This window comes from Perognathus longimembris, chromosome 23 (genome assembly GCF_023159225.1).
Source record: "Perognathus longimembris pacificus isolate PPM17 chromosome 23, ASM2315922v1, whole genome shotgun sequence".
Lineage (NCBI taxonomy): Eukaryota > Metazoa > Chordata > Mammalia > Rodentia > Heteromyidae > Perognathus > Perognathus longimembris.
In genome coordinates this window covers 35,612,103-35,630,640 of record NC_063183.1, presented here as the reverse complement: position 1 = coordinate 35,630,640, position 18,538 = coordinate 35,612,103, and the positions used below count along the sequence as shown (strand labels likewise).

The 18,538-nt window shown below is 44.0% G+C and overlaps 1 protein-coding gene across 1 annotated transcript in view; it reads left to right on the top strand.

Moving 5' to 3' along the window:
• Fmn1 (formin 1) overlaps nt 1-17,939 on the top strand; it is a 151,913-nt gene extending 133,974 nt beyond the window's left edge. The window contains 4 exon segments of the mRNA XM_048332706.1: nt 1,075-1,126; nt 5,600-5,749; nt 15,178-15,262; nt 16,350-17,939. Coding sequence (XP_048188663.1) covers nt 1,075-1,126; nt 5,600-5,749; nt 15,178-15,262; nt 16,350-16,394 — 332 coding nt within the window. The 3' untranslated portion in view covers nt 16,395-17,939.
• Nucleotides 17,940-18,538: the final 599 nt, after the last annotated feature.

Here is an 18,538-nt window from a genome sequence, read left to right as displayed (position 1 = left end):
CATGAATATCAAGAAAGTAAAACAGCCTTATTGCCAATTTGGAGACAGCATTGGCACTCTGGATACTAGATCAAACCAGCTACGGTATTCTCTTAAGCCATACCCAACTGATGCAAGGCCCTGACTCTCTTCCATTATGTGAGTGCTAAGTGAGATGATAAAGCCAGCAGAAGTGGGTTTGTGACCTTGAGGATGGCGGCTGTGTCCATAACCTGAAAGTACAGGTGCTGACGTAGAAGCTGCTTAGCTTCCTCCCAGCTCAGGAAGTTGGTGGAGATGCCTTTCTAAACAGATGTTCAATGTGGATTACACAGCCTTCTGTTGGAAGAACATACCATCCAGGGCTTTCATAGCTGCAGTGAAATCAGTTCTGGCTACGAAGCTGCAGAGACTGTGACTTTAAGCTAAACCCAATGCCCACATGTTCCAAACCCTTCTAATACTCCTCCTGGAATATCAAAAGAGAGATCCCACATTTGACAGATCATTTTGTTCATTCATTCTGCATCATTATAGCCTTAAACTAAGTTTGCGTAGCCATACACATCATGTTACAAGTTGTGTATTTTCCTAATCATCCTGAAAGTATCACCCTTGAATTAGCGAGAAAACATTTAATATAGAGCTTTATTAAATTAATCCCTACAGGGTATGAGTTGTTAATGTAATGTGTGGATCCAGAATTGTGTCTTGGGATCATACGGTATCTTGTGTGGGCTTTTTTTTCTTTTCAATGCATTTAAAAACATCATTCTGAGAAAGGAGTTCAGAGGCTTCCTCAGACTTCCTAGAGAGTGGTGAGTCTCCGGTGGTGTGTATAAGGCTGTGTATTATTCCCTTGTACTCTCAGAAGTGTCCCAGAGGAAACACAAACGTGTTTGGCCACCATTAGCAACAAAGCATATGGCAAATGGGGTAAATTGAGTCCTACCTCCAAAACATAGGATAGGTCGGGAAATTGCAAACCCATGAACCCGACATCTTGCAACAATGAATGAAGGTCATCAGAGTTTCAAAATAACATAAGACATATGTAATAAAATAGTTTTAATCATAATTGTTTTTCTTTTACAGCCAAAAAAGAGCATAAAATGGAAGAAGCTCACTTGGAGAAAGCACAGAAAAGGTAATTAGCAGCTTGGACTGGTCTCTGTTCTTTCTTTGGCTATTTATGTAGTAGTAGTAGTTATTATTTAGTATTTTTAGAATTATTATTTAGTATTTGTTAGGATCACTAGTATTATTATTGCTCTGAAGCCATCCATCTCCAGAGCTTTTTCCTCTTCTCCAGCTGAAAGTCTTTACTCATTCAGCACTAACTCCTCTTCCCCTTATGGCCAAACCCCTGGCAGCCACTGTTGTACTTCCTGTCTCTGTGACTTTGAATGCTCAGGTAAGTGGTGAGTCGTGCCGCAGTGGTGTTTTGTGGGAGGTTTCTCTCACTTGTACAACATGTGGGCAGCCATTCTTTTGGTGCCATTTGTTAATACGATGAATCCATGAACAGTGCAGTTTATTCAGGAACTGCAATGGGGCTGTGAGATTTTCCCCAGGAAGCAGGGAATCATCCAGAAGTAACTGACCTGCCTCATTCTCACAAATGATGATTGCTCTGCTCACCTCCTCACTACTGAGCTACGCTGTGGAAGTGAGGAAAGGCTGATCCCTGCACATGCCTGGGAGACTGACAGTGTCCTTCAGATTCTAGAGGATATTGTAGACGGGACAAGTGGAGAAAAAGGACTAAACTCTGCAAAAAAAAAAAGTACCCCAGAAAGCAGGGGAGCCCCAGAAGTCTCCTGTCCATCCTCTCATGGCTCTCCTCTCTCCTCCCTCTCTCAGTAGCCACCCCCTGGAGGCATCCACCGAGTCCAGCATCCACCTCACCCAGCAGAGCCCAGTAATGGTGCTGATGGGGCCGGGGGGGTCCTTTTTTGTTAGTTAGCTAGGTCAGTCAGCCTGGTCATCCCTCCCTTGAAGAAGGGTGACCAGGGATTTACAGAGCCATTCTTTTAGCCAGTGATACGGGTTTATTTTGCCAGTATCAGTTCTAAAATGACTAGAAAATTAAATGAGAGGGAGGAAAATGAGCATTATAAAATGAATGAGAAGAATTTCCCAATTATGAGTTTAAGTGCAAATGAATGGACAAAAATGAGCCATTTTCCTGTCTAGAGTTCTGAAAACCCACAGACAGCAGTGTCTGGCCTGCCTGACAGGTGCCAGCATCCTTCCTGCCTCCTCTGAAATGCCAACAAAATGAAAATGCTGATGAAAGCAAGATTAAGGGAATCTTACAGTCTCTCAGTACAGAGAGCTCTCCAGTCCTTCATGTCCTCTTGTCACAGTCATCTTTGTAAATGGCCTTCTTCTTTCAGAATTCTGTGCCCATCTCTTGGCCTCATCCCTACGTGAAGCTTTTTTCCCTTGATGTATAAAATTGTGCCCATATTATAGAGATATGTAGCACACAGAGAAGTGACTATCAACAAGGGAACACTGGTATCGGCCAAACAAATTCAGCTTCCAGGGCAAATGTCACATTTCTAATCCTGTTTCAAAACTTTGGCTGGAGGAGAGGGGGCCACCTTAGAGAGGCAAAGCTGCTGTGTATTAGCTGTGCTAAGAGGAGTCATAAATTTTGGTTGTCAGCGTTTTCCGTGGCTCTGTGGTGAAGGTAGCCTAGCTTTCATGTCATGCATAAAATATGTTAGACCCCATCTTTAATGCAGAAACAGTGGTTGTTTGTTATACTCTTTCAGGAGTCTGCAGTCCATGTCCCAAGATTCGTGTGAGACTTAGTAAATTCTTATGTTTACTTCTCAAGAGAAGCAGTTTACTAAGGGATATTTGCTTTTCCTAAACAGTTTCCTCAGGCACACATGTAAAACAGTGAGCGGGTACGTTCCTTCTAGCATCTCCACACTGAAATTAAATGTTTTACTGAACTAGGGCTCTTGGATATCATCTTCCCCTGTACTCAATAAATGTTTGGCTGAATTAGAAGGATACAGATCATAGCAGGAATTGTAGCTGAGAGAAAAGGAGCTGGGGACTAGTGTAGAATAAGTTGTATAAAATCAGTCTTGTTAAAGCTAAATGCCATTTTAGAGTAATCTGCTAGCAATTAGAAATCTGGAAAGGCTTGACTGACCATTGTTTTCTGTCCTCTGCTGAAATTTCTCCTGGCAGTTAATCATCAGTAATTTTCTTACTGATGTACTTCTCCATTTATCAGTAAATTTCATAAGTTTTTTTGGTGATTCCTCCTCTGTAAATCAAAGCTAAACTTGGAATGCAGAGAGTTTTGTCCGGGGAGGGCAGTAGTGTAGACCTTATCAGATAGCTCTGGGTTCAGAGTGTAGCGTGGAGCTTTTGTTTAAACATGGAGGAAACCTGAAGTCAGATTGGGGCGCCTCCTTACAGTGGCCTTACCTGTGTCAGAACTGCAGCCAGGCTGTGCCCTGGGATTCCATTTGGTTCTGAACAGGCTCACTTGCTTCATGAGTCCCCAAAATACTTGAGGGAGAACGCTGAAATGTGGTGTTTATTCTAGTTTTCATCCCCTAAAAAGTAAGCAAGCTGGGCCTCACAAAGTCCAGGGATAGCCACTGAGGACAGGGCTGGATGGCTGTGTGTTTCTAAAACTGTACCAGTGTCTCTGTTTTGTAATCTAGACTCCAAAATGCACCACAGGTTAGTGAGGTGTTGTGAGAACCACAGGTGATTACATTACTCTACTGTGAAGTAGAAACACAACTTATTCTCCTAACGTGCCAAAAGGGAATAATTTTCCCTTCCCTATTAATGCACAAACAAATCTATAACTGTAAAAGGTGAACATAGGAAAAAATTATTGTGTGCCCTTCTGAGGGTTAACATTTGCTGAGTGTAACACAGGGCTGAGAAGAAAGTCAAAATGAAAAGAAGTGAATGTTCACACTTATTTCCAAAGTGCAAGCAAGCATGAGCAGCAAGAAGGAAGACAAAGGAGGGTGTCATGGGTGTCAGAGGGCCTGATTTCCAAGCCTCACTCTGCCACTAAAGGAGGTCATTCTGACTTTCCAGGCCTTGGTTTTCTCATCTGTAAATTGAGCCTATTGAAAACGTCACCCTGTCAATATGTCCAAATCTAAAGTCCTATGCCACTATAGGAAAGTCTGTCCTTGTCTAGGTCATGTAACTCTCTCCTCATGAATGCCAATGCTATACTCAGTACAATTTTCATTTTGAAAGAACTAGAGATGTATAATATAGAATGCTCCTTTGGCTTTACTGATATTTTGACTCTTATAGAATTGGGTATTATGTCTGGGGCAAGATTAGACTTTGCTACTTTAGTTGCATGTCTGGAATTTTCACAGAGCCCTTAAATAGATGCTGCAACAATTGCCTTTCTCCATTTACACACTTATAGTCTTTTCTTAATAACTATGGGCCAGTAGTTTTAGTTTACATTAAAAACAGATTTGTTATTTACAGAAGCAGAAAAAAGTTTATAGGACTCAAGAGCTGTAGCTCAAGCTTGGATCTCACCTAATCATAGCCATGGAATCAATTAACAGTTCATCTGTGAAATGTGATAAAATCTTATGAGATACATATTGCCCAATAACTGAGAAGGAGATGAAAGTATACTTCATAATAGTTACAGGACTTTGGGGTTTTACAATCACCATTGAATAGAGTTCCTTAAGAAACTCAGTATTCAGGATGGCCACACCCACCCAAAAAATTCTGTGTCTGAACAAATGACAGAGCATTGAGTAATAAACATGGCCAGCAGTTCCTGGTTTGATTAGTTTCCAGCACCCTAGAAAAGGGGACTATTTAACTGTTCTTGCTCATGGCAAATGAGCTCAGCTTGGACAGCGGGGGGGGGGGGGGGGGGGATGGGTGGGGGACGGAGGAGGAGGTTAAGGAGGAAAGATTGAGTTCAGAGCTATCAATTGCTTGGAAGTAGTGCCTCCTAGAAGGGCTGCTTGTGGGGCCCTGGTAGTCTGTCATGGGGTGGCTTGTAGTGATATTTGGGAATGTATTTTGGAAAACCTGAGCTCTAGTTTTTCATCCAAGCCTTGCCTAGGCCCCATGCTTACTGTCTTGTATCTTGTCAGGTTTCAAGATGTAGCTGTCTGGAAGAGCATGTAGTTTAAGTCACTTGAGAAATTGAGAGTCAGGGGTGTTGAATGATGGAGCCAAAGAGCCAGAATATGCCAGAGCACTGACAGAACCTAGTTTTCTTCAGACATTCAACAGATTGTTCCCAATGGGTTGTCCAGCTGCCTACAGCTAATGCTGTAGCACGCATGCCATTGGTGCTAGAGGTCACCACTCAGCCAGAGCAGATAAACAGTGTGGATTCGCGATGCAGAACGAAATCAGGCAGTTTAGTCTATACACCCCTGGAATTCTGTATGCTATGTCCATACAGGTCAGATGTGCCCACATCTTCCCCCCACCACGTTGCATTTCTTGGCAAGTCAGTTTGGACTGGAATAGGTTTTCCGAGGCACAGGTCACCCCCCCTCCCCTCTCCCTTCTCCCTACTCTCACTGGTTCTGACACTGACAGTTCTCCATCTTCCCCCTGCTGGTTGCAGTTTTGAAACAACAGTGGGATATTTTGAGATGAAGCCAAAGGCTGGTGAGAAGGAGATCACACCCAGCTACGTGTTTACAGTGTGGTATGAGTTCTGCAGTGACTTCAAGACAATCTGGAAACGGGAGAGTAAAAACATATCTAAAGAAAGGTAAGGGGCTGCACGAGGAGGCTAGCCAACCCACCCTTTCAAAGCCAAGCAAGTGTGTGTGTGTTTCACAAGTCAGTGTTTTCTTTGGGATCAAGTAGATGTCCAGGAAGGATTATTGCCTCAGGGGTCCTGGGGAAATGGGGGAGAGCTTGCTGTCCACATAGGCAGATACACTGTCAGGATCTGATAAGCTGCACTTTCTTAACCCCGTCCAATTACTAGCTAGTCAATGAAAGGGGACTTGTGCTAATTTGCAACAGATTGCTTCTCTGTGCATTTTCACGTTGGCCTGCACTAAATGAGGCGGCTTCGCTGTTGCAGACAGTATAGACAAATAAAAGTGAACGCCTTCCCCATTAATATACAGCACTTGCATCAAAGGGAGCTCTGCCAGGCGGAGGCCGCACTTCACACAGGGCTGGGGCTACGCTTGGATTTACAGCATCACTTCTGACTCCCTGTATCCTGCTGGGGACATCAAACTGCCTGCCGCCTGTGCTCGCCTGCTTGCAGCCTCCAGGCTTTATTAGGTGGGGGTCAATGGGTATAGAGGGAGAAAACCAGCTCCGTATATAGGCCTTCTGTGTGTGTGTGTGTGTGCACGTCTGCACGTGTGTGTGTGTGCATGTTTGAGTATGAGTGCGTGTTCATTATCCTTAGAGAGACTGACTTCAGCCCAGTTTCAGAGACGGCATTCCTGCTTGGCCATCATTGTGATTGGGTTGCCACTATTTGGTAAAGCACGTGCTGGGTTTAAACTTCTAACAGGTCTTGCCACTAACTTGGAAACCACAGATATGAGAGGTTGCTGCTCAGAACAACGGGGAAGGACACCCAGGACCCTGTGCCTGTGGCACTGCTCACTGCTTCCTGGATGTGAGATGGGGAGGTGGCTGGCGTGGCCTCGCTTCCTGGGGGCCAGAATTGGGGGGTGGGGGGAGCTGCATCACTGTTTTGCCCATATAACAGTGCTCTGTGTTCTTGTGCCTTGCTGGTGAACACGAACCAGGGTCCTTGAACTAGTATCAGGTGCAACTCCACATTTGAGCAAAAGAGACACATATTCGTGTGGGATATGGGTTTACCTGCAGATAAGCTGTTTCATTAGAAGAGCAATTTACTATATGATGGCATATTAATAACATTACATTTTTCTTGTCATTTAAGTCAGTCTTAGATAAAAGAGCAAACTTCCATGTCTGGGCACAAATCCAGAACTCACCCCCCCACCCCCACCCCCGCCTCCCTAGACCTTCAGTCTGCATCTCCCAGCCTTTGTGCTGGCCCTGGTAGCATACTCACCCCCAACGCAGCCAACCCATTTCTTCTCTAAGGATCGGCAGTGAGCGCCTAGGCCTGTGGGGAAAGCTTCTAGACAGTCATAACTCAGCACTTCCCCCTCTACTCTGCATTGACTTCTGTGTGATCTTGAGTCCCATCACTTAATGCGGAGGGACCCCGTTGCCCCTTCTGTAAAATTCATGTATTAGGATGGAGTGGGATCCAAGTGATGACTCTGATCTCATCTTGCTCCAAATTGTCCGGCATCCACAAACCCACAGATCATTTTTCCAAAGTTCTGAGATCCTGCATGTTTGCTTCTTGAGATAATGTCCCACATCCTTGCTCTTGAGCTCATGAGGGAACTGTGTGTGTTGCAACTCAGATCCCGCTGGGGACTTGCAGGTGTGACAGGTGACTAGGGGGAGAGACGGAGGCGAGAAGAGCCATCGTGGTTCCCTTCAAGTTGGTACATGTCTATAGTAACATTGCCTCACCCAGGCGTCTTAGAAAATATTGTTTTTAAATTGAGAGAGTATACACAAATTATTTTTTTCTGAGTTTCTCTCTATCCTACATTGCATGTAGTTGTTTATTATTGTTCATCAAGACTACACTTTGTTCTCAGAGGCAGCAAAAAGTCATGTACATAACTGTAAGAAGTTAACCGAGTTTTTGCTGTTTCTTTTGTCATCTAATCTATTATTAGTCATTTTCTACCTCTTTTCCTTTCTTTTTTCGTTTTTTGCCTGTTTAATTGCTCTGAGCTATAAGCCCCTTACTTACAAAGTATTTCAACACTTAAGAGATCTCAGCACTGTGCCCAGTGTGCCCACACATACTACACAAGCCAACACTACCACCCACAAAATGAGCTGTGAATTTGTAAAAGGTGAAGAAGGCCCCAGGGGGCTCTGACTCCAGGAATAAAAAGTCTGGGCAAATAGTTCACCCTGGGCCAAAGCAAACCTTAAAAGTGCCATGTAAAAGAACTCATAATGGTTAAGTAATGAGGGAATAAGGAGTTTGGTGGACTTTATGTGAAATGCAAATAAGAAAATTCATTATGAACATAGCTATAATTTACACCATGGGGGTGGGGGTGGGGAGAATGGGCATTTACTTTGGTTTTTTAATCCAGCTAAATACCAACAGGACTTTTAAGTAAATTCATGGCAGCTATTATGGCTAATTAGGCAGCTTCCCTAGCCTCCACAACAAAGGGTTCCAGGCTGTTGGGGGTTATCTCACAGGGAGTTCTCAGAGCTGCCTCTTACTCAGGCTGCTTTAGGGCCAAGAGCTGGAGACTCAGGGAGGCCATACCTGTAGACATTGTAAGAATTCATTTACGCACATGAGATGTTATTCCTAGAAAAGTTCCATTAGCTAACATATTTATTGAGTTTTGCTTTGCCACTGACATACATACACAACATTCCAGTAACTTCTAAGACAATAACTTTTTCATTAAGTAGTTAACTGGTCTTAGCTGTATGCAACTAACTGTTAAGAGCCCTCATATGGAAGAGATAACAAGTTTGACAAGAAATGTACTCACTACCTTACATATGTAACTGTAACCCCTCTGTACATCATTTTGACAATAAAAAATGTTTAAAAGAACCCTCCTATGTTAAAAGGACCCCTTAAAAATAGAAATAGTCACTCCCTAGTTAATTGGGAAAACTTTGAACTTTCTTAAGTCATATTGAATAGGAGTGTGGTGCATATACACAAACACCTAAGTTAGAAACAGTGTTATCATAATCATAAAGACACAAGACCTCCTCATTTCCCAAGCAGTACATTGAAAAAATTACTATTGCACAATTTAAAACATGCCACAAATAAGAGGAAAATGTGGTAAAATGGTATTAAATAGGCACCAACTATACTGAGTTTAGAGGAGAAAATGATCCCAAGGAAATGGGAGAACTTTGGGAAGATGATTTGCCATAAAAAAAGGCCACCCTCAACAAAGTGTGGTAGAGGAGATGCACGTGCTAGTGGGGAAATATTGGAGACCAGTGGCTCCCTAGCCAGACAGAGCTCCAAAAACAACCAGAGAGCATAGCAGATAGGTGAGCAAGTCTACTGAGTCAGAACTAGGGAGTGAAGCCTAGAAAGCTGTGGTTTTAGAACACCCCCCACCCCCCAGGTCAAGAACATGCTGTGCATTCAGTTACTTCTATATATGCCTCTCTGGCAATTCTGTTGGACTTAGGTGGTCACGAATATCTCTCCCAGCCCCAATTATATGTGTATGTAGAGAAGAAATTAACTACACAATGATAAAACAGATGAATTTGACTCCTTAGAAAAGGAAAGGGAAAGTATATTCTAGGAGGTCACACTACAAAGGTGTGGTGGGCCTTGGAGACACAACACACACACACCATACACACTTGGGAAGAACCACAGATTGCAGTGCATGAGGTTAGCCTTACCAAGTGCCCTTGGTTTTAGTGTTCTTCCTGGAGTGCCTGATCCAACCCAGTTTCTAGTGGATCTTCATATTCTCGTAATATATATTTACAGCACTTATATTAAGTGCATCCATTTAATAATATCTATTATTATGTAGATTTAACAAATACTTTCAGAATACTCATGATGTCTCAGGTGATATTCACTCTGAGGCATTTAAGAATTCCAGAAGAATTTAATCTAAGGGTCACAGACCACTACACTCCCCCCTGCCCCATCAATTTTCCTCCAATCTGTGTGAACTTCCTTCTCCAGAATCCTGGGAGTTCTTATTCTATATTTTGGGTACTTAGTGATTTGCTTTTCTTATAGTTATGATACTGTACATACATTGTTCCCTCCTTGCAGATCAGTACAATGTCTGTACCACTTTATCTACATTGCCTTTTATTTCCTTCTACACAGTAGGTACTCAAATTGATTGTTTACTGAACAAATCAACCATCACAGAGTCTTCTTTGGCCATGTCAAAACCAAGATTTGCAATTTGCTACTGATAGTCAAGAGATGTATTTAAATTTAGTGGTAGAATTCAACTATGTCCTCTATGGATCACTTTTACCCAGAATCTACAATCTTAATTATTTTGTTAAAGGGAATGCACATGCCTATTCTTGGTGGTATTGCTTTCAATTTGTTTTTTAAAAGAATAACAAAAAAAGGGAAGTGAAACTCTGAATGCAGTGCTTAGCCAAGCCTTTAAGCCTCTTTGGAGCCCAGATCAAGACCTTAGAGAGCATCTGTCCACACTCCATTTCTCAGCTTGGCAGAGAGCAGTGGAAACCCCAAGTAAGTCTCCTTCATTCAGCCAGAGTATGTTTAAGTTGCTTATCTGTGGGGCTCCTGACAGCTCCTGCCTTGGGCAGGGTACAGTAGGGGCTGTTCGGGTAGTATGATCTGAGGGGCGCCAGCAAGGCTCCCAGCTCCAGACAATCTCCTCACCCTTTTTGTTTTAGTCACTGTGCAAACAGGCTCTGATCAGCTCTAGTTTTTGGTGAGACTCGGTAAGTGGCACCGGTTTCAAATTTTTTTTAAAAAAGCGGGGAGTTGGGTGTCTGCAAGCACATGCATGTCTTCAATATCAGAACTGGAATTGTCTACCAGAGGCGCATCGTGCATTTCCACTTAACCTGCAAATGTGCAACACAGAGCTGCCTTCGTTTCCAGGCTGCCTCCCAGAGGCCTCTCCCCACCAGGGAAGGCAGTGCTGGTACCTTTCACTCTGCACCTATCTCCCCAGACCAGCCCACCGCGTTGTGTCTACCAAGTGCGGAGTGATTGGCTTTAACTGATCATACATTCCAGCACAAGTCTGGCCCCCCTCTGCTCACACCTCCCCTGTGGCCTGGAGGAGAAGCTCTGCAAACGGAAGCAGCCTTTATTCTGCCATCAATCACCTCAAGTCAAAGTTTGGGTACTACAAATGATACCACAAAAACTACCAAGTGGTTGATTTGTGTCGCTGCAGAAATTGGGTCTCCAACAGGACTTCCTTTGGTGTAAGAGAAATATGTTAGGAATGGGGTAAGGAAAATTGTCAAATTTAGGAAGTAGACTTGAGAGGCTAATTTATCCTGGAATAACTTCTAAAGGATAGGTATTGATACATAATGAGGTAAGTCTTCAAGCCTGAGGACTCTCTGACCATGTCTGCCAGTGAGACTGCTCGAGGGCCACAAGAGTGAGGGTGGAGGAAAAGGATTAGTCAGAGACAAAGGAGAGGCTTGGAGGAGAAGTGGGCCTTGGAAGAGTGCATAGCTGAATATGAGGTCTGGTTGGCCTGCTTGAGATAAGTAGATTTTAAGTTGCCCTGTTCCAAATTGCCTGTGGCTCTTTTCTCAGCGTTTTACTTTTTTACCCTTAGACGCATTTCAAGTAGACTTGTAGTTGATGTTTTCAACAGCTGCCGTAGACATGGCGACAGTAAGGAAGTTCGGTATCTTTCTCCTTTGTGACCCCTCTAAATTTCAGTCGTCTTTGGGGTAAAGAAATAACCTTTAGGAATACTGAATACCTATAGGAATAATCTTCAGCATCCTTTGTCTTGCCTTACTTAGGGCTCAGTTGGTTAAATCAATGACTAGAACTGGATTCTTAGTATTTGATGCTCTTCTCCTAAGGATAGGTGCAAAATGTAATCATTTTACAACTTTGTATTTACTAAACATTTAAACTATTTAGGGTGTGAAGGAAGGTTATGGGTGCCGGTCATTCCCTAGCCATGTAGACATTTGCTGAGAACTGCCGTGTGCCAGGAGATAAAGACACAGGAGGACCCCAGGTATGCGCGAGGCCTGGGCATTGTCCTCAAGTGGCTCTGTGGGCTAAGAGAAATGAGATACGTGACCAGTTTCAAGATGAAACGCCTTAAGTGCCTTAAGTTGAGGCACAAAGTGCTTTTTCACTTGAAAAAAAAGAGCAATTACTCCTGTCTAAGAGAGATGAAGGAAGCTTTCATGACTTGGGGCACTTAAGCTGGGAATAGGAGAATGGGGAGAATTGAACACATGGAAATGAGTAAGACTACCATTGAGAGAAGGCAAAAGCAAGATCAAGGGTCGAGGAAAACCATGGGCCGACACCAGGGACTGGCAAACGGGTCAGAGCTGGAATGCGGACCGCACAGAGTACGGTAAAGACAATGGATGTGTGAGAAGTCGTCACATGGCTTATTTTTACAGCAACTGTTATTTAGATGTAGTATTCTTCCCAGTTTTAGCATATAAAGAAATGGGGGTGGGGAGGAGAAGGTTGATCTATCCAAGGGCATCCCTCTAATTACTAGCATAGTATTCATATGAAAACAGGTCTGGTTCTAAAAAGGAAAGACAGACAAATTAAATTTGGAACAGGATGTTTGATTGCTAAGGAACATGAACCATATACTGTATATTCCCTATGGTTTGGTAAACGACTGCCTCTGGGTTAAATCTAGCCCACTGCCAGGGTTTGTAAATAAGGGGTATTAGAACACAGCATTGCTTGGCCATTCACGGGCTCCTTTGTGGCTGCTTTCCCACCACAAAGCAGAGCTGAGCAGTTACATCAGAGAACTCCCAGCCCACAAAACCTGCAGTATTTACTCTCCGCGCTTGCTGAGCCTGCTGTGGCTGAGTGGGAGCCATCCCACATGTTGGAGAAGGGGGGCGGAATCTGGGAGGTTTGCACGCCTGGCTGAGGCTGTCTTGATCCCTGGGACAGAATGGAGGGAACCATTAGGGATATGCAGTGATCTGGGCTCTCCTCCCCGACCCCAGGACCATCACCGCCACCGAGCGGCCACTGTGGCAGAGACCAGGCTGCTCCTGCCCAGCTGGTGATTGCTGCAGTATTTTGTAACACCTCTCTGGAAAGCTTAGGAATACACGTGGTAGATATACCTTTGACATTTTCCTTACTTTATTTGGTTGAGAAATATTTGTCATATTCAGCTTCTGGCAGTGACTTTTAGACCCTGTATTCAGATGGTGTCTTGGTCAGCAGAATCTCAGGACAATAGCGTTGGTTGGTTTGGTTTGGTTGGTTTTAGGATGAACCTAAATGTTATTACTACAAAATAGTACCTAGGTAATCACTCTGTGTAGTTTGTAGCCAGTCATGCATTCCTTTCTGAAAAATGTGAAAGGTGACTGAGCATTGGTGGCTCACACCTATAATCCTAACACTCAGGGGGCTGAGATCTGAGGATGGCAGTTCAAAGCCAGCCCAGGCAGGAAAGTCTGTGGGACTCTTATCTCCAGTTAATCATAGGAAAAGCCAGAGATGGCACTGTGGCTCAAGTGGTTGAGTACTTGCCTTGAGCCCAGGGAGTCCAGGGATAGTGCTCAGGCCCAGAGGTCAAGCCCCAAAACAAACAATGAAAAACAAATTTACTTTATTGTCCAATCTGGCCTCAAACTCACAGGCTCAAGCATCCTCCTGCCTAAGCCATTCTAGTAGCTAAGACTACAGGCCTGTGGCACAACACTCAGTTTGTATATTCTTAAAGATTTCCTTTATCTCCTTCATGAAAGGTTGTCCAATTATTGAATGCTTGTATGTGGCAGGCATGCTAGGTATTACCCATACGTCAGTCATTTAATTCTAGACTTGAGGTTGATACTATTGGCCTGTTGATAGATAAAGGAACTGAAATTTAGAAAATTGAACAAACTTACCCGCTCTGTTCTCATAACTGGTAAAACTGGGATCCGAATCAAGCCTAGCTGGTGTTACTTAGCTGCACCTTCTCATTCCTTCGCCATGAGTACCTCGGGGAAGGAGGTGTGACCTCGGAACGATGGCATTGGGAGGAGAGCAAGACACAGACTCTGCGATCAGAATTACCAAAGGAAGTGTGGGGTGTCCATGTCCACTCAGTCTGAAGAAGAGCCTTCAGCCACTAGGAGAGGGATTGTGGGGGACAAGTCTGTGGACTGGTATCCACCCCCCACCACCCCTGCCCCTGTGCCCATCCCCCAGTCCCACATCCATCCCCATCTCCACATCCCCTGTCACCACCCAGGGGTCAGGGGACAAGTTGTGGTCACATGCAAGAAGTGGGTAGAAAAAACAACTCTGAAAGATGAGACCAGGATTCAGGAGTGAGAAGGAACTGTTAGGGAAAACAACCCCAAAAATTAGCACCCTCCGAGAGCAGTGCTGACCATTCCATTGGAAGTGGGAAAGTCGCTGATAGCTGCTGCTGCTTTTCCTTGAAAAGAAATCTGGCTGGAGAGAAGCTAGAATGAGGAGGTGCTGAGGCTTCCTTTGCATCCACATCACCTCTGCTGGAAAACCACCTCCTGCCCGTCTCCTGTGTTCTCTGACCTGGACTGGGTCCATGTAGGGCATTGCTTTCTTGTTTGGGTATAGCCACAGCTGTGACCACAAATGGCAATGTGGTGCAGACTACTAGACCTATGGCAATTTTAAGAAATACCTGGTCTCAGGGCAACTTTACAAGTGCATTTCTTCTTGAGTTCTATAAAACATTAGTCATCTTTGTCTCCTTTGTATTTATTTTCTAGTGCTTCAGTAGATTCATTGTAACTAACTTCTGCACGTGGGCAGGCCAGCTGGGTTACAGAGAGAGAGAGAGAGAAACTGTGTTTCAAACTTGACTATGAACAAGCAGGTGCTGAGCGGACGGCCAGCCAGCCCGAGTGTACTGGAGGGAACAAGGCTATGTGCACACACCTTCCTCTCACCAGGGGTCACAGCGTGGTCCATAAAACCAGGCGGCCACAGTCATCTCAGGGAGCCTCCCGGATGGAGAAACACTAGTTTTGAGCCTTTCTACCTAGAGTCTGATTTTGAAAAACCATTCAGCAACAAAACCACAAACACATTTAAAAAATCCCATAAGATTACAGTGGAGCTTGGAAATTGTTGTGGCCTGATATTCTTATTATGTCTTCTCTGGGATAGTATCTGTTGAGGTACACAAATACTTACCGTGCTGCCTGGGGTTGCACTCGATCCACAGTGTCAGAATTACCTGACCATGCATTTCTTGGAACAGAATCCTATTGCTAGGTGATGCTTAATTGTATACTCAACGCTCTTATTGTTTAATTCAGAAACATTTGGATATCTGATCATCCTGACTTCCTCCTTTTTCTTCTTTCTTCCTCTTCCCATCTCTCCACTCTCCCTGCCCCCTCCTTGTTTCTGTTTAGATTGAAAATGGCTCAGGCATCAGTCAGCAAGTTGACATCAGAGAAGAAAGTGGAGACCAAGAAAATCAACCCCACTGCTAGCCTGGTGAGTTGCATCTTCGAACATAATCTCCAGACTTTTCACTCTGAGCTGTACCAAAAAGTGCATCTGAATTTAAAGGATAAAACTCAGGGGGAAAAGCAATAGCCATATTCCCAATTCACAACCCACAATAGTGTATAGTTTTTAAAATGTGGAGTGAAGGAGCAAAATGTGGTTTCACATGCTTTCCCTCAAGCTCAAAAAAGTGAATTCCTGATAAACCCATTGTTGTCCCCTGTCATTTCACATCCTCTACTTTCTACCCACAACTTGACCCCCAGTCTCAAGGTGCTTTTCTCTAAGATATTTAAATGTATGCACCCTCTCCTATTTCATTTCACCATTAAAGGAGGGACAAGATAACCTGCCCTGAGGGTTGACAAGAGTTGCAGTACAGACAAGTATAGTCTGTCCTGTGTCACCTGGTGTGTGTTAGCCAAAGCCAGGACCAGATAGGTCCAGAGAGGACATGGTCCTCCCTATGTGTGACAGACATAGAAAGATAGACAAATGGCTAGGAACCCAGGATTATCAGAGAAGAGACTGCTTGGGCTCAGATCCCTCCCCATCCTTAATACTTGTAAAACCCTAGTAAAGCTATTTTGCTTCTCCTTCTCTCCCTGAAGTGAAAAGAAGAAGATGATACTGCTTTTGATGTAGGGATATTTTGAGGAAACTGAGGGAAAGGATGTAAGTGCCTAGGACATGACAGGAGCTCAGTCAGAGTTAGCTATTTTTCTTATTACTATGAATTCCAGAAGCTTCAGCTAACTCTATAGTCAAGAACAGTAAGGAGTGGTAATTGGGGGGCATCCTTCTCCTCACTTGGATTATTAAAGAATGCGGTTGGCTGGTTGACTGGTTGCTCACTTCCTATATGTTTGGGGGGATCAGAGTGAAAGGTTGGTAGGAACAGGTAACCGAGTTTAGGGAAAGAGGCATCAAGATAGTCTTACTGCTGGGGTATTTGGTGCAATTCAACTTGGTACTCTAGCCAGAATCTGAAAAAAATTGTCAAAATTTGAGACAGACAAAAAAATAAAAGGAACAATATCAAGTGATAAATTTACCTTTCTTCATTAAACAACAGAAAGAAAGACTGCGTCAGAAGGAAGCTAGTGTGACCACCAACTAAGATGGCGACACAAGGAAAGAAGGGTAGAGAGCAAGCATTGTGTGTGCTTCCTCACTGTGCAGCGCTGGAGCTCCTAGAAGACAGGTTAATGAAGGTTTGTTTTGCTCACCTCAAGCCATCTGCACACAGCTCCCTGTGCCTTCTCTGAGAAGCTCTCACTAAGCTATGAAACAACTTAAAGCTGCTGAGGCAACACTGCAAGAGTATTTGATCATTGTTTCTTTTAGAAGTCCATTCTTCTTTTAGAAATCTATTCTGCTATGGAAACAAGAAATAGCAAGATTTTCCAAAATGTACTTAAAAGGATTGAAACTTCAAGTTCTCTCTCTTTTTTTCTTTTTTTTTTTGTTGGTCATGGGGCTTGAACTCTGGGAGTGGATGCTGTCCCTGAACTCATCAGCTCAAGGCTAGCGCTCTGCCACTTGAGCTTCAGTGCCACTTCCTGAAATTTCAAGTTTTCTAACTCAAGCTGGATATCCACAACCTTGCCACAGCAGAGATACATCTTCTGTGAGAACTCAAACCTTGGTCCTTACACCTGCTCTGTTCTGGTCCTGGTGAAGCAAGATCCTCCCCCCTCCCCCACGCAACACTGTTGAAACCCACCCAAACTGTTTTTGAAGAGGCGTAAGACTTTTTTATGTCCTAGTCTAATGAAGTAACATTGCTGTTGTTGTTCATGATGCAAAAGAGAGAAAATGAAGCTCTGTGTGGGTGGTGAATGGGAAGATGAGGAAGATTATCTGTAAGCTCCTTTCTGGAGAATAAGTTGGTACTGGAAGTTAACATCAGCTGTAAAACTAGCACCATTCTTTGATTTTCCATCAGTGCTTGAGGCCTCCTGGGCCAGCAGAGATTCCGCCCCTTGGAGATGCAGTAACAAACATTCAAGCAGGCACAGCCCTGGGGTGTGAGCAAGAGCGCCCATTTGTACTAATGACCCAGCGAGAGTGTCTTTTAGATTTGGGAAACATTGTGTATGGTAATTATTGCCACGTGGACATGCAGCTAAGGGCAACGTCAGGTTCTGTAACATGTGCAAGGCCTCCTGTCACCCCCAGCAGACAGTTTCTGGACAGGAAAGCAAATGCCACTCACTGCCTTTTACCATGATTTCAGCTGGCAAACACATGAAGCAGGTTGCATGAAGGTGCTTCGCTGTCAGCAACTCGAGCAGAAAAGTTGTTTACAGGAAAATAAAAAGAAATGCATTACGGTAGTATTAAACTTTGGGTGGGATATCAGAAGCAGGTAGCTAGTTCTCACACTGGCTCCTGAGTTCCTGAGAAACATCATCGTGGACCTCCCCCCACCACAGCCCCCACATTTCTCTCCTTCAGCCAACACTCTTTGACTCTTTCTTCTGAGGAGAGAAGACAGAGGGCTAGGAATGAAGCGAGAATAGGAGCGGAGACCATAATTCTTAAGCCTTGATAACATAGAGGCTCAAGATTTCTCCTGTAATTGGTAGAGACAGTCTAGACACAAGCACCTTACATCCCTTCTAAACTTGGCTCCAAAGAAAGGAATAAAATCACATGGTTATATTCTTTTAAATTAAAAAAAAATAAAGAATAGAGAATAGACAAGCAGAGAAAGGAACTTACGTGATTCGGAAGGCTTGAGTTGCTTGTGGAAAAAGAACCTTTTCCTGTTTGTTTTCTCACATGCTCACTCTTTCTTGTCATTTCACTGGGGGAGGCAGGAAGGGAGAATTCATCTCCTAAGGCAAATCCCACTTACTGTTGTCCCGAGCTCCCTGGCTTCTGTTTAAGTACCATGGTGCAGAAGAGAAATACCGATTTTTCCCAAGCCATAGAAGCTGTCTCTGCATTCCACCAATTGGGCCTAAGACTAGATCCTCTTAGGTCCCGGGACTTAGTGGGTCAGGACTCACTGCCATCAACTTCAGGCCTCTAAGCTGTCACAGGTGACACTGTCACTGTACCCTGCAGGGACAGTCCCAAATGTGGAAGGACAATGAGGGGAAACCTTAATTTTAAACAAACGCCACTCACTTTGGATTTCATCTGAATGAACAGACTAAGTTTTGTTGTTGTAACCTGGCCTATGGGCAGGGTTTGCCTCCCTGTGTTAAGGAAGGTGGGTGGATTTAGAGCACTAGTCCCATGTATTATCTGAGT